Source organism: Colobus angolensis, unplaced genomic scaffold (genome assembly GCF_000951035.1).
Source record: "Colobus angolensis palliatus isolate OR3802 unplaced genomic scaffold, Cang.pa_1.0 Scaffold407, whole genome shotgun sequence".
NCBI lineage: Eukaryota > Metazoa > Chordata > Mammalia > Primates > Cercopithecidae > Colobus > Colobus angolensis.
The window spans coordinates 583,315-599,711 of NW_012117455.1; the positions used below are offsets into that span (position 1 = coordinate 583,315).

The window sequence follows — 16,397 nt, forward strand, 5'->3', positions numbered from 1 at the left end:
CACTCCAGCCTGGGTGACAGAGTGAGACTCCCTCCCAAAAAAAAAAAAAAAAAAAGAAAAGAAATATCTAAAAAAATCAAGCTAGTCCTTCACTACAGCCAATTCGAGGACTGGTCAACAGCAATGAAATTTACCATCAAACTCTGACAATGAGTTATTTTCAAGATTAAAAATTAAGAATCTCAAAGAACCCCTTAAAGACATGTATGTTGCTCTTTTAATATCTTTGTTTCACAAGCACATTTTAATAAATTGTGTCATAGCTCATCTTTGTGGCAGTGGTATGATGGTAATTCTAAAGCAGGGAAAAACAGACTGCAGAGACAGTCTCCAAGAATCTGTCATGTGTTAAATCAGTTAAGTAAGGTAAGTACCTGCTGTGTGCTGGACCCCTGTGCTCAGTATGAGGTTACTAAGATAAATCCCTGCCTTCTAGGAACTTAGTGTCTAAGGAGAAGCAGTGTGTCAAGGTCCTTTCCCCTTGAGCTACAAATATGAAAATAAGTATATTTAGGTAGATAAATATACTTTATATACATCAAGTGAGATGCCTAGACAAATTCTATAACCAAACACTGGATAACAGTGAAAATAAAGTACAAAATTTGCCAAAACAAAACTTATCACCTTTAGATGACACAAAAATCCCCAAGACTTTACCAGCATCATAAAGTTCACGTCTGTAGTAAATTTAAAAAAGAAGTCAAAACAAAGCACCTACAGTGTATTAATAATCCTACTTAAGAATTATCTTTCTTTGACATCCGTATGGCATAGTTACCAGGGATATGCTTCTTTAATTACATGAATAAAAGTATAATAATCATCTTTGTCAGATTCCTTACTTATAAATACTAGAACACTTAATACAAGGGGGTTTCATGAAGGACACAATTTTAAGAGGTCTCAAGGCATATAGGACAGAACTGATTTAACAGGCAAAGCTACAGTGGAGCCAATCCTGACTCCAGGTTCTTTTTCTTGAACGTATACATAGGAACTGTTAACATCCTGAAAAGTGGGTCTTTTCCCATGGCCCTAGTTGACAGATAAAAAGCTGACTGTTAATGGTCTGCATGTAAACAGGCAGAACTGGTACTGCAGCAGCACTGAAGGTACTTTGAAAACTACTGCTTAAATTCAGGAGTGACCCAAGGCTTAATGTGTGTTGCACTGGCAATAAGCAGACCATATTTATTCTTCAAGAAACACTGTTATTACTATTTTCCTTCAAGGAATTCTGGAATGTCAGCTCACTGTGTGGGAATGCCTCTGGTTAAAGTGTCTCAATTAAAAACTTAGCTGGAGACCATGTTTTAAGACTACAGAAATAAAACACAGTAGTACCAGCAATACAAGGAAGAGAATTATAATCTTTCATGCAGGTGAAATGGTCTTGAAGTTTAAACAATAGGTGGCTGTTTTGACACAAATTCTGTATTACTAAAAGTTAAGGCCATGCTAATTGCTATCTGACATCCTAACCCACTCAAAACAGAAACGGAGAACAAACAACCCAAATGGGTAAGTGTAACTGTTTGTTAATGGTATCTACTTAGATACTTGACATTCTTTTTACCGATTTTTAAAGCTCAAAACCAGGGTGCAGCAAATATGTGAGAACACAGTAGGGTTTAGTCTCCCTCACTCTTGCTTTCTGCCTGCTCAGACCTCAGACTGTGGGCTGTTCACTGACCCTTATACTTCTTCTAGACCAGGGTCCAGTACAACTGAGGGGCCACGGTCACCCCTGCCCTGTGAACTTGGAGAGGACAATCTGAACTGCAGCCATCCACACTACTGCTGATGAGTCCAAGCTGTAGAGGCTCTACATGCACATGGAAGAACAGAAACAAGCTTCCACAACCATTGTGTCAGTCTGCATTCAAGGTGCTTAATTCAAGTCAGTATTTACTAAGCACTTTTTCTGTACCAGGCCCTGTGCTAGATGCTCAAGATACACTTGCTCTCTCTCTCTCCCCCTCCCTCTCTCTCCAAAGTAGCTCTTATCTTCTAATAGTCAAAATCCCTCTCATAGGCTCACATTTTAGCTGCAGGCATAGAGACAACAACAAATGAATTAACATATTTCAGATCATGGTGATAAATGCAATGAAGAAAATAATGCTGAAAGACATAGTTCCTAACAAATCAATGGTCATCAATGAGAAGAAATGCGGTAAGAAAATGGGCATTTTTAATCCTCAAACTTCCATACTTCTGTGAACCCAGGCTGCCTCTTGTATGAGGTTAAAGCAGATAATTGCTAAATTCCTTTCTGACTCAAAAATTCTATGATGCCAGGCTTAACAAGAACATTTTCTGCTGACTTGATCACTCCCATTAAGTAGTTCAATAGTTTTGACTTTAAAATAACACTATTAAAATTTCAGTAAGGAAAAAGTACCATAAGGAGAAAAAACATTATGTATAGCACAGGAATTATAAAGCCAAAGGAAACATGGACACCCATTAAAAGGTAAGAAATGTAAATTTCCAATGCAATTAGCAAGATATTTCTTACATTCCTTTGTGTGCACTAGATTCTCAGTTCCCAATAAATCTGAAACATAATAGGTGCTCAATGTGTATTTGTTGAACAAACAAATTCAGTTCCATCAATGATCAAAACATTCAAGTCTCCAAGATTTCGGGCAATGGTATTACCTGCTTGTGATAAAGATCATAGTGGCTGGAAATCTTTATTACCTTCCTGGAGGGCAGTTAAGTGCCTGTCTTTTGCCTAATCAATTTAAATTCAATTCAGAATTTTCTTCTGGTGAAAGTTTATTACCTTAATATATTAAAAAAAAAAGGCATTTTCTTTCTTTAGGGCTCAAAACCAGAAAGATAATACCTGGGCTGGAGTGTTTGTAGTCACAGGAGATGGCGATTCACTAACTTTTGGCTCACTTGGGGACGCGGCTGACCCCTGTGACTCCTGACTCGCAGGCTGGTCCGGAGACAAAGCGTCACTGCTGTCTTCATCAAATGAGAAATCGCCCTGAGTGTGGGGATAGTCCTCCTTCCCAACGCCTAAAGAAAGAAATGATTTTTGACTTATGTTGGCTTTGGAATACCAAGCTTAATGTGAAGGAGGAAAACATTGTTTCCTATGAAAATTTATGAAGCTGCTTTAAAAAAAATTGGACACAATGTACTTCCCAGTGCAAAAACACACCACTAACCATGATGTATTCTTGGGTGAAAAAGAAAACTCAAACCTTCATTAGATTAAGACTTCAGGTCCAACTATCAGTTACATGAAGTACAAGTGCCAGGAATCTTAACACCTGGGGATGCAAATGCAATCAGTAAAATCCAGAATGTGGGACATGCTAAAGGACAAAACAAGCCTGTTTCTCAACAAATAAGTAGTAAGAAAAAAAAGAAGATCCACCCAATAGATTAAGATTTAAGAGAAGTATCAGGCAGAGGCAATGTGTGGACCTTGTTTGGATCCTGACGGGAAATCCAACTGTTAAAAAAACACATGACAGGCCGGGTGCGGTGGCTCATGCCTGTAATCCCAGCACTTTGGGAGGCCAAGGTGGGTGGATCATGAGGTCAGGAGATCGAGACCATCCTGGCTAACATGGTGAAAGCCTGTCTCTACTAAAAATAGAAAAAATTAGCTGAGCATGGTGGCAGGAGCCTGTAGTCCCAGCTACTTGGGAGGCTGAGGCAGGAGAATGGCGTGAACCTGAGGGGCGGAGCTTACAGTGAGCTGAGATCACACCACTGCATCCAGCCTGGGAGACAGAACCAGACCCCATCTCAAAAAAGAAAACAAAACCAAAAAACAAAATCAAAAAACAAAACACGTGATAAGGAGGAAAACGGGGCCACGACTAGGTGTATGTTGATAAGTTCCCACTTTAGGGAGCAACCCAGCTACACTGACATTTCACATGATTTTTTCTTTTTTCTGCTAAAGCTTATGCCAGAAATAAAAAGAGAAACATCAGTAACTGAGTGTGATAAGACCAGGATAAAATGGAGAGATACTACCATTCTGTACTCATCTGCTATTCACCTTGCTGAACTAACACTGAACATGCCATTTATATTTCCTAGAAGTAGACAGAAATAAAGTTAATAAAAATATTAAACAGAAACTAAGTTTAACTTAGAAAATTATTTCAATAATAATGCTACTTACTCAGCAAGCAATTTTGAAAAGTTAATATCCTATCTTAAAAACTGTTGTCATTTTCATCACCCCTGGGGACTTCCTATTTTGCACTGGTATGACTTTAAAGCTTAGGCAATTTGTAGTCAAGATGTCTAAGCAGTACAATCAACCATGATTCCATGCAGTCCTAAAGAGATGGACCCCAAAAGGTGAGATGAAATCAAGAATGTACGAATTAAACCTCAGACCTAACAAGGGAATCTGTTAATCGGCGGCAGATACTAGATTTATAATACGTAATGAGATAACAGTAACAGAAATCACTCTAAGTGTTAATTTCTAATTAACCCAGAAAACAATACTCACGATTGGTGCTAGCCTTTAAATTATATTTGTTTTATCTAAAATTTCCAAGTTTCTCTTTCTTCCCCCAAACAGTAAATTTTTAGAGTCTTGCCTATAATTGCTTCTTTAACACTGGAGTCCACAGGAAGGATGTTTTTCTCTACCAGTTCCATAGGACCAGGTCTTTGAGCAATCTTTTCATTCAGATCATCTGCTAGTCGAGCTCTTTTCAACTTCATCTGAGTAGCCTGCAGGGATGGCTCTGCAAATGTTTCTAAAAGAGGAAACACAATTTTAACCATTACTCGAATTACTATTTCTATTCCATAATGTTATTTCAGGCCAACTAACTGAATTTAAACCGATTTAGACATATTTTTGTGTTCTCGACATATTTATGGAAAGAGAAAATGACTATTTAAGAATGTTCCAGTATGCATTTTATATTTTTTAGTTCTGGATAGCTTTACTTTCTCTACGTAATTTGGATGCCCACAGACTCAACAGGACCTTAAACCAAAAGTGGGGTACTGCTATTGTTTGTTTATGGTGGGAGGGTCAAATTCACATTTATTAGGTATTGGGGATACAGAGGATGAGCGAGACAGATGTGGCCCACGGTTCAAGAAGTTGACAGTTCTGGATTTGGCTTCATTGGAAAGTCAATTCTTAGAAAGGAGACACTGCCTCTTAGGTTTATAAGCTTCTCTTCAGAGGTCAATAGGAAGAGCTATCATTCATATTCTTGAACTGATCCCCTGTGTCTCGGTCGGTCATCATAATTAAGAATTTGAGTTTATTTCTGGATATATATCCTTGTGTCTGTTAGGAACATTCAACTATAATACACAGTAATTAATGGTTGTATAGAGGCATCAACTCATCTACTTACAACTGCATAAAATTGGTACAACCAATGTGAAACTATAAATACCATAATTCATCCATCTGCTTCATTCTGTCATACTTGTGTTTCTGGTAACTCTTGTTAATGTTTTTTCCATTGTTCTAAAAAATGTTTAGAAATGATGAAAAATAATGATGTGGTGTCTATCCAAATTCCTAGTTGAAAGTTGCTTGCCTCTTAAGTTATACAGTAGAAGGTCTTTTAGTGAAACTCCCCATAAGTCAGCGTAGGATGAACTGATACTCTTTATTCTGCAAGTATTAACAGAATGTTCTCGTGAAGCCCAAGGCTCACTGAAAGCACATCTAGGAGGTTACCCTGCAGCACATCTGTGCAGCTTCTCTATCCACCAGCTGAGCTGTATGCTTGCCAAAAGTGAGCCTTGATTGTCCACAAAACGATTCATATCTGTTGTGACCGCTATTGTGAGTGAATACAAAATTTAACTAAATGTTATGGGAAAATGATAAAACTTCAAAAAATAAAAGATCATTTCTTGGAAACTTAAATGCTTTGGAAAGATTTGATAAAGGTGAGTCATTAAAAAAATCACTGTCAAATTTGTCTGGGCAATAACAACTGTAAGAAATTTGACAAAAAGGTTGCGAAATCTAGGATTTTAAAGCTTAGATTGATGTGAACTCCATTAAAGTCTTACCCAAAGAGAAGGCCCTAGCACAATGTTGGAATATTGGTAAATAAATGTAGACATCTACATACAGGTTAAAATGTGTGTCCATCTCATTTTTATCATTTTCCCATACAATCAACTGTGGCCCCAATCTTCTGAGATAACACTTGTAACCATACAAGATGATCGCTGGGGAGAATAAGAACATAAGAATCACTCTCAGGTTGATATTTCAATGCTTCCGGTTAAGATCTAGGTAGGACAGACTTCTGTCTTTCTCCTCTCTTACATTACTACCACCTAAGTGATAGCAATATGTATGGAAAGAAAATATTCCCAAGTAAGTAGAGCCTGGAATTTTGGTATGTTTCTGTTACTGGTCTTATTACCGCTATCCCCATGACTGAGGCTGAAGTTTAGCTGCTGAACTTCAGGAAGTAATTTAGACCCTTGCCTGCCAAATATCCAATCCAATCAAAATTGGGTCAATGTTAAAATACAGTTGGGAGTGGTGGTGTTTTTTTTTTTCTGAGACGGAGTCTCGCTCTGTCACCCGGGCTGGAGCGCAGTGGCCCGATCTCAGCTCACTGCAAGCTCTGCCTCCCGGGTTTCCGCCATTCTCCTGCCTCAGCCTCCAGAGTAGCTGGGACTACAGGCGCCCGCCACCTCGCCCGGCTCGTTTTTTGGTATTTTTTAGTAGAGACGGGGTTTCACTGTGTTAGCCAGGATGGTCTCAATCTCCTGACCTCGTGATCCGCCCGTCTCGGCCTCCCAAAGTGCTGGGATTACAGGCTTGAGCCACCGCGCCCGGCCGGTGGTGGTTTTAAGATACTTTAAAAAAATAAAATGACATTCTTTCTTATTTCAAAAATCCCAACTTAACAGATGTCCTAAAAACATCACTTATGGTTCATTCATAAATACAGATTTTTAAATGGTGGGTAGTCGTAAAAAAAAGATTTCTTTTGAGAGTTAAATGTATTTTCCTTGATTTTAATTATATTAATAAAGCTTGTTACAGTTAGAAGACAAATTGAAACAGATAGCATTGTTACTACAAAAATGTCCCTTATAGGTCAAGATGTTTTCAGGCAAAGAAGCAACCACTTACTTGGCTACTTACCAGTAAACTTGCTTCTTTGAAGATTCACTTATCCCTGACTGGTAGCTGCTCTACCCTACTACTGGAGTTCTGGAAAAGCCTTTCTAGTCCAGCGGACTTCTGAGAACACAACCCAAAGTAGAGAAAGGGACATACCTCTCACCTCCTGCCCCTGGAATGAGGAGGACAGCCATATAATCAAAGATTCTTTACAATAGAAGAGCCCCTACTTGGGGTCGTAGAGACCACCTTAATGCTTGAAAGTTCTTTACCACATCCTTAATACTGAGTTTTCTCTCTATTATAGTAGTCTGTTTACTCCCCACAGAGCTCTTCTCACAATCTGTAATTCACTTGTTTTGCTTGTTTGTTAGCAAAACTAGACTGCAAGCTCCGTGAAGTCAGGCATCCATCTGTCTCGCTCACTTGCTGGGTCTCTGGAGTCTAGCACACTGGCCAATGAAGGAACACCTCTAATAATGGCAGCCATATCACCTCCTGAAGATTTCATTTCTGGACATGTCTGACCTTTAAGATATTATTTCTTATGTTGAGCTACAACCTAATACTTGGTAATATCGACCTAACTTAATACTAATCCTATCATTAGGCCCAGAGAACAAACCTCCCTTCTACCTGACCATTGTCTCTCAATGTCTGATAAGTTTTCAGACTGTTTCCGCATCTTTTCAATACTTAACAGACCCAAGGCTACCAAAGACTCCAGCTTCTAGTCTTAATAAATTCGTTGGAGAAGCAAAACAATGAAAGAAAATGTAACTTGGGAGTTGACGGTGGAGGTATAAGCTTTCGAGAATGCTTTGCCTTTAGAGAGAAAAACATCCTGGCCTGACCCATGTGTTAACCAAAGATGCAACGGAACTGTCCTTACCAGCCTCGTAAGTGATGAAGCTAGATGGCTGAGATCATTTGGCGGAGGTGGGTGGGAGGTGCTAATGGTCAGCTCGAGGTGGCTTGTTGTGGGTAAGTGGCAATAAAGAGAAAACGTTGGGTGTGGAACTGTCCTTACCAGCCTCGTACGTGATGAGGTTAGACGACTGAGATCATTTGGCGGAGGTGGGTGGGAGGTGCTAATGGTCAGCTCAAGGTGGCTTGTTGTGGGTAAGTGGCAATAAAGAGAAAACGTTGGGTGTGGAACTGTACCAGGTAGACACAGATAAGGTCCAAGTAGTTGAAAATCTAGGGTTAGACTTGGGCTATTGCATTCTTTAGGACTTAAAAACTGGATATATGTTCCTCACTGGACATGTATCCACTTTAGATGGGGTCCTCTGGACACTAATTTTTTTAATGGAACTGTATAGTAGAGGCATCTGTGGTACTAGCTGGTGTGGAAGTGTTAGTCCATTAATTGGTTATGTGAAGAATCAAACTTCCCCTGTGTATCTAACACAATGTTTTAGCTTTGGGTCTTCATGTTGCTATCCAGTTTGGAGGAAGTAAGGCTGTGGGGTAAAAAGTTATTCAAATGGGAATAAACAGAAATGGTGGAATTCTCACTTCTTTTCTTGAAAAAATACAGCAAATTAAGAAGAAATAAATCCTTTACCTTCTAAAATGTGCATCCTGACAAGTTCAGAACGATCTGGTCGACTCCGAATCTTGTGTTTCAAAAAGTTTTCGGTCTTTAAAAAGAAAAAAAGTCTTACCATAAATTATTTATTATTTATTGTGGTTTTAAATGTTGTTTAAGGTACTCTATTTAAATAAACAATACCCTTATGGTCATGTGTTTGAGAGGAAGAGTAGAAATTAGCACTTAGAAAAACTATTATCCAACACATGATTTAAAGTGTAGCCTTCAAAATTGTACAGGGACTTGAAGAGTATGTTGGTATAAACTAAGCACTTTATAAACTTTTAAAACTTATCAACATTGAAAGGTCATGCTTTGAAGATAATTTTTTAAAGATAATTTTTTAATAAACATAGGATTTAAATCACTTAAATATCTAAAATCAATAAAATCTATACTTCAGGTCCAGTAAAAATCCACCTAGATAACAAATTTCCTAAAAGTCCTAATGTATTTTCTTTGGTAAGTTCATATCCTTGATCAGATTTTCTTAATCAGAAATGTATTCAACTCTTAAGGAAGAAAGCCTTAATATAGGTTTTATAAGACTGTAAGAGATCATTATTGCATTCTAGAAAAATTTTTAAGAAAATTTTGGAATATGTTTATTTCATGTTGCATGATAGAAATTTTCCCCAAAACAAACAAAATGAATGAATATTCATAATGGCATTTTTAAAGAAAAATCTTAACAATTATGTGCAAGTATGATGGTGCCATCTTAAAGAATAAAGCAGAGTTGAATGTAGCAATGTTTTCTGATTTAGCCATATTCCCCTACCGTTGGTCAAATGTACAGGTAACAGAGACCCAGTAGGGAAATCACCAAAGGATCTGGTGTCAGCACATCCTTGGCTGTCTCTCTGCAGGGGTAACAAATGACAGAATTACCCCCTCTCATGCCTCTAAAAACTGTTGTTATGCTCTGAGAGCAAGAAAGCGAAGAAGTATGATTTGTCATTTTTGTACAAAACTAGTAACTGGTTTTAAAAGAACAAAATTTGAATGTCATGTATTTTCTACAAACCTCCAGATCGAACTGTCCCAGAGTAAATATTCTCTATGCCATGTATCCTGAAAATACACTATTTTTTTCTCTATTGACACGTTTAGGAATAAGACTGCTACTTGTACACAGGTATTTTAGAACAGAGGGAGAGAAGGAGAGAGAAGTAGAACATTTTAAAGTGAAATGTCTTACTCTGGCTCGTTCCAAGCTTTTTATCTGTTCATGGAATGCCGCTGGGCTCTTCAAAGCTGTGAGAAAAGAAATGGGTTCCACAGTATAAATGGAGTTCATACTTCAATCCAATGTTATAGTATATCATGTTGACAATCCTATTATTAATAGATCACATCTACAGTTCCATTAATTTACTAGTTCCATTAGGAGACCCACAAAATTTGAAATCTTAAATGTTACAAGATAAAAATTATGTATTTCACAAATAAAGTAGACATTTAAAACAAAGTTGTATACAAAATGACAATGCAAATATCAGCTCAGACTAGCTCTGACTACTCATAGCAAATCTCCATTGCCAAGGGGATTGTCTGATGACCCCTTGATGAGTCTTTGCTCTTAATGGTCATATAAGCTATAGAAAAAGTCCATACGTCCTTGGGAGTGATGTAACCTTGAACATCACACTGCGCTTTGTGTCCAACAGATTTGCGGTATCATTTATTTAGAGCCCATAACGGGCTCTGTGCTTAACCAAGGCTATGTTGCTGTTGGTCCCTGCAATAAGCTTGCAAAGCAGGTAGAAGCGCCAGTACAGGTGTAAGGCTTAAGCGAATTCTTGAGGCCATACAACCAGATGGTGGTCAAAGTGGTATTTAAATCTAGAATTTTGAATTTGAAAGGTTCATGCTCTTTCTACCATACCACAGGGCAACTCACTGTAAAGACACAGTGACTCCTTAATATGCTAACTGCTGGTAAATCAAATATTCTGGAATCCCAGTGTGAGGGTAAGCAGTGCTTACCAAAACATCACCTACAACAGTATTCTATCAATTATCTTTGCAAAATCTTGTCTGCGTATGTCCACCATTGCCTGGTAACACCCTGCACTTATAAGCATGCGCAGTCAGATGAGCGTATGGGAGAGAGGACCAGGATTCCTTGGGCTGTCACCTCCAAGACTTGACCAATCAGCTCTTACAGCATTATTTTCAGCTCTGGCACATGAAGCACCACAGAGACTCTCAGGAGCCCAGTCCAATCAGGTTTGGCTGAGGACCAGCCCCCAAAAGCAGATTAGAGCTGGCCTAGCAGTGCTGTCTTAAATATCCTAATTTGATCCTTTTTGATTGATTGGTTCATAGTCAGGAATGTGGTGGTGGAGAAATCTGGCAGATTATCAAAGCACCTTTTGACTATCACAACGCTAGATTTAAAATATTTAGATTCTCAATTAATAGGAGTCCAGAAAAAAAAGGTTTTACTGGGAAAAATATATACTAAAGAGAAAAATCATTCCATATCACAAACCAAGAAAAAAGTTTATCATAGCCGTGATTCAGAAGACTGGAAAGCGTAAATTAATTTTGTAATTTCTTTCTAGTGTTTTGAAACTGAGTAAGTTACCTCTTGGAAAGGTCAATTTTTACACAAAATCCAGATACACAATCCTAATGGCCTACACAAAACGGCCATTCCTCCCCACTAAAATATAAAACCACCTCCAAACTTGGTGACTAAAGGTAAAGAAAACAACTAGAACAAACATTCTAAAATTAATCAACTCTCAAAAATTTCTGAAAGGAACAAACCCTAGGGATACTAGGGAAATATCTGTACTTGAGCCAAAAATATGAATTATAAATGGAATGTTTATCAGTTCTGTAACTGAGATACATTTAATTACTGTATATAGATCATAGCATAGCACTAAATATAATTAATTGGAATTAAATAAGTCTAAGTAAAAGTTATAAATTAATTTTATGTTTTTTGGCAAGTCTAATGAATTTCAAATCCATTAGTATAGTGATTACTTTAGTCATTTCAAAACTAAAACAAATATTAAAGTTTAAAGAAAGAATGAATGTTAGCCTTATTACAGTGTAAAAGTGTTCTCTGTGTAATATAAAATTCAAGTCCCTCTTTTAAACTGCATCTGGTTTTTAAAATGTATTCTAAATGATACACTTAGGTGCCTCATTTTTCCTTGGAAATTCATTTGGTAATTGTTGATTAAATGGATACAACTGAAAGCAGAGCAAGATGCAGGCTCTTCTTGGACACGCCCTTCATGTTCTGACACGTTAGGGATGGCAGTGATGGTATAAATCTTACGTGGCATGATGCCCTGGTCCACTAGTTGTTCTCTCGTCCTCCTTTGTTGAAGCCTCAGCTGGAGCACTGTGAAAAGGAAATAATCACCATTAGAGTTTATCGGCAACTGTGGGATCCAATTTATGTGATTCCAGAGGAGATGCAGTTAAGCTTTACCAAGCATCTTCTATTTCACAATTAAACAAGAAGGATATTACCTGGCACCACGTAAGTTGTAAAAGGGAAATTATTTTGTAATTTCTGCCTGTTTAGTGAACACTAAAGTTTACACAGCATAAATGTTTTGTTTAATTTATCCTAGTTTGATGACCAAAGCTATGTATTTGTTGTTTAAAACATTCATAGTACTCAAGAAAATAAACAAAAATAGTTGGTTTATACATTAAGACTTGCTAATAAATCTAATTCATAGAAATAAGAGACGTGAAATTCTTTGACACATCTTAGTTTTTTTTAAAAAGCACATTAATAGCAAAAATTTATTTTAAGGAAAGACTGACTATAAACAGCTTTAAGGAGGGCTGCTTGCGTAATAAAAATTGGACCTATGAGATATTCCTAATGACCCAAAAGGAAATTTCTAAATTAGGAATTTAAAGTTTAGTAATCTTTGCACAAACATAATACCATATCTCATTCTGTAAGTTCTAAGAAAGTCACAAATCAATTGACACCTTATTATTTTAATAAAAGTAAATTATTAGAACTGGCAGAGAACAAGATACACATTATGAAATGCAGACATCCAGTTTGCCAAATTTAATAAAAAAATTAATTTTTTCTAGTTTTCTCAAGCAGATTCGTTTTATAAGCATCTACATATTTTTATGTGGAAAATGAGACTATTTCAAAATAAGGGGAATACAGGAGGTGACTCTGAAAAATATTTTTCTTGCTTTGCTTTACATTCAAACCAAGTTTCCATTGTGATTTTAAGTTGCCACTTTGATTTTTGTTTCAAACCATGGATGAAAACCAAGATTAGAATGATTAAGAGTCTGCTGAAGGGTTGTCAATATGCTTTAAAAAATTACTTATGTGCCTTTCTTAAACGGTGGAAAGAGAAGACAGAATTTTCTAGTGAGTGGTGATGGCTGGAATGAGAGGTTCAAATGCAGTGCGCATGGTGTCTCCTCCTTAAAATAAAACCCTGAGGCCTGCAAACGCAGGCACGTGGCCTCATCCCTTGTTTTTCAGTTGGTCTGGTGCTGACTGCAGAGCAGAGCAGTCTTAGGTAAAGTTCAGAAAGAATCTAAGTTGTCAAATGGCTTTTAAAAATACTTTATCATTGTTTGATATGAATGTCATCATCTATCAGATACAGAAATAGGTTTGGGTTTTTGTTTGGTTTGGGGCCAAAGGATCACAAAGCTTCATTGATACTTATTTAGAACTGAAGCAACTGATAAAGATTCTGCTACACAAAGCAAAAGAAATAACATTTCTTTAAAAAAGATACGCGCATTCCTGACATTAAGATGTTCTGTGATACTTTGAATCAATTGTGCTCAATCAGAAAGATCTTTTTCCTAAGTTGATTGAGGACAGTATGTTCCCACCATACTTTACTAGGAACAAAATAACCAAGGAGCTGACCTGTGCGTCATACAGCACCCAAAGACCTGTGTACTTTAACATTCTTCTAGGAATGCTAAAGTAAATGCTTGTCTGCATTTAAGATAATCATATTCAAGAAGCAGAATCTCAAGAAAAAGACAACTGAGAGGAGAAAAGGGTCAGAACAGTTCTCCAGTTCTAAGGTTGATACTTCTGGAACATGGGGGTCCATGTCTGTTGGAGAACCTCTAGTAGGAAAATCTTTCCTTTCTCCCAAGGGAATCCTCAAAAGAGTAAAAAACAGAGTAATGAAAACATCAATGGCCCCCTTTTTGGTTTAAAACAAAAACCAAACAAAGCACACATTTGTGAGACAAATCAGACATAATACGTTTTTTGGGTGAATGACATCTTTGAATGATGCATACATCTGCAACAACTTGATTTGCAAACCAACACTCTGATGACAACAGCTGCTTAGTCTTGGAAGCATCTCTTGATTGTACATTGGTCATTTCAGGTGCCTTCATTTACCAGGACAGCAATCCTGTCAGCTGTAATCATCTATGACCAGAAATCACACTTTCATGCTAACATGGAAAAAGGTACCTACTATCAGGAGGGTAACACACAACATGGATGCATGTCACTCCCATCTGTTTCTACTTCCAACACTTCTGACACCAGATGTGTGGGTTTTTTCCCTCATACCAACCAATTCTCCAACTCTAGATGCCCAACTGGGTGTCCAATGATTCAATTCTGACACTAGGTACCTGGAGTTAGTGTCAGATCGTACAAGTTAAAGGGCTCTATCCCCAGAGACTGCCTTCACTTCAGATGCCAACTGTTAGTCCAAACCACTCAGACTTTTGACCAGTGAATTATAAAGTTGGGAGGTTCCTATAATCCCCTCCCCAGGTTTGATAATTTGCTAGAACAGCTCACAGAACTCAGGAAGGCACTTTATCTATTATTAGTAGTTTATTATAAAGGATATAACTCAGACACAGCCAAATGGAAGAGACACATAGGGCACGACATGGGAGAAGGGGCACAGAGCTCCCATGCTTTCTCTAGGTTCACCACCTTTCCTCTGGCCATGCTTTGGTCTTTCTGGTGATCAGCCCCTATCTGGAAGCTACCTAAAGGCTTTCAACTACCTGTCATCTCAGTAGCATACAAAAACCACTCTCATCACTCTGGAGAGTCCAAGGATCTTAGAAAGAAGCTCTTTGTCAAGAACTAGTGACTAAGACCAAATGTATAACAAATGATGCTCCTATTACTCAGGACATTTAGGAGAACTTTAGGAGTTCTGTGCCAGGAACCCGAGACAGAGAACACATATACATTTCTAATTGTATTCACAATATCGTAGACACCAACCACTAATTATTAAAATAAAACAACAAACAAAAAATTTGTGTTTTCTATGTGGCCAAATAAGCAACCAAACAACCGTACTTATACTGCTTGAAGGTAGGAGAATAATTTCCCCAATTAAGGCTCTCATCATTGCCTATATAACTTTCCCAAGAAGCAAGAACCTTCCAATACAAGTATTATTCAAAGCAGCTGTGGCCATCAGCCTCCCCCAGGCACATTCATTTATTTAGAGCATATCTGTTAGGTGTCTGGGTAATGTATGGGGTAAAAATCCATGGGAAAGAGCAGCAGCAGTAGCTGTAAACGGATCTTTTTTAAGCGACGTTAGGAAGAACATGAATGGGAGGGAAGGCAGAATTGCAAGTAACTAGCCATTCTGTTAAGTATGTTCATTACTCAGTTTGTTTGTTTGTTTGTTTGTTTTTAGCTTTTATCTGCACCCATAGGTGGACAGTACTGGACATATTATATTGAATATGAGACACTATGCCCTAGCAAGAGCTCAGGTACATTGCTACTTTGGGTTAGTATTAAAACACAGTTATACTTTGGGAGGCCAGGACGAGATGGGCAGATCACTTGAGGTCAGGAGTTTGAGACCAGCCTGGCCAACATGGTGAAACCCGTCTCTACTGAAAATACAAAAACTAGCCAGGCAAGGTGGCAGGTGCCTGTAATCCCAGCTAATCAGGCAGAAGAATCATTTGAACCCAGTGAGCTGAGATCGTGCCATTGCACTCCAGCCTGGGCAACAGAGCGATACTCTGTCTCAAAACAGAAACACACAATTATAGTATTATTTGTTGATGTCAACTAAAACCTGTTATTCACAATTGACACATGCTATTCTGAGAGCAACTACTACTTATAAAAAGTACCAATCATATAGGTATAGACTCATAATTTTAGCAGATATCAAACTTGCTTTCAGAACTTCTGTTCATCAAATTAATAACAAAATTAACGTATAAGTCACAGCAGATATCTGCACCTTAGACGGAGACCATCCAAGGCCAGGAAGAACATGGCTTGAATGATACAGACAGCTTAACTGTCATGACACACAGAAGTTAGGCAGAATGTGCTGGTGCTTTTCCAGAACTGAGGAAGGGGTAAGGGACCCTGAAAACAGAGGACCAGACTCTTTTAATGATCAGAGAGGCATTTACGGTTGTGGGATCAGGAATGCTTTATCAAGTTTTCCTGGGACCTTCATGGATTAAGCCTGGAGACCTTCTTCCTCCCTCTTCAGCCTCCATGCTCACCCTCCATGTTTATATCTGCATGGAGGGAAAAAAGGCTTAGACCACTGAATGTCACTCAGCCTTGCACCGTTGTCTGACACACTGTGCTTGTGTTGACAAGATTTCATATCTGTAGCTGCAACCAAAGACTAGACACTGGCCTGGTACTGCTTTCCTGTGGCAGAG

At 38.0% G+C, this 16,397-nt stretch overlaps 1 protein-coding gene across 4 annotated transcripts in view; it reads right to left on the bottom strand.

Moving 5' to 3' along the window:
* Positions 1-16,397, bottom strand: part of MKL2 (MKL/myocardin-like 2) — a 193,014-nt gene that overhangs the window by 51,930 nt on the left and 124,687 nt on the right. For all 4 annotated transcript variants that reach the window (XM_011956024.1, XM_011956020.1, XM_011956021.1 and 1 more), the window contains 5 exons: positions 12,022-12,087; positions 9,919-9,974; positions 8,691-8,766; positions 4,593-4,754; positions 2,858-3,036 (listed from right to left, as the gene is read on the bottom strand). In XM_011956024.1, coding sequence (XP_011811414.1) covers positions 2,858-3,036; positions 4,593-4,754; positions 8,691-8,766; positions 9,919-9,974; positions 12,022-12,087 — 539 coding nt within the window. The remainder of the gene's footprint in view (positions 1-2,857; positions 3,037-4,592; positions 4,755-8,690; positions 8,767-9,918; positions 9,975-12,021; positions 12,088-16,397) is intronic.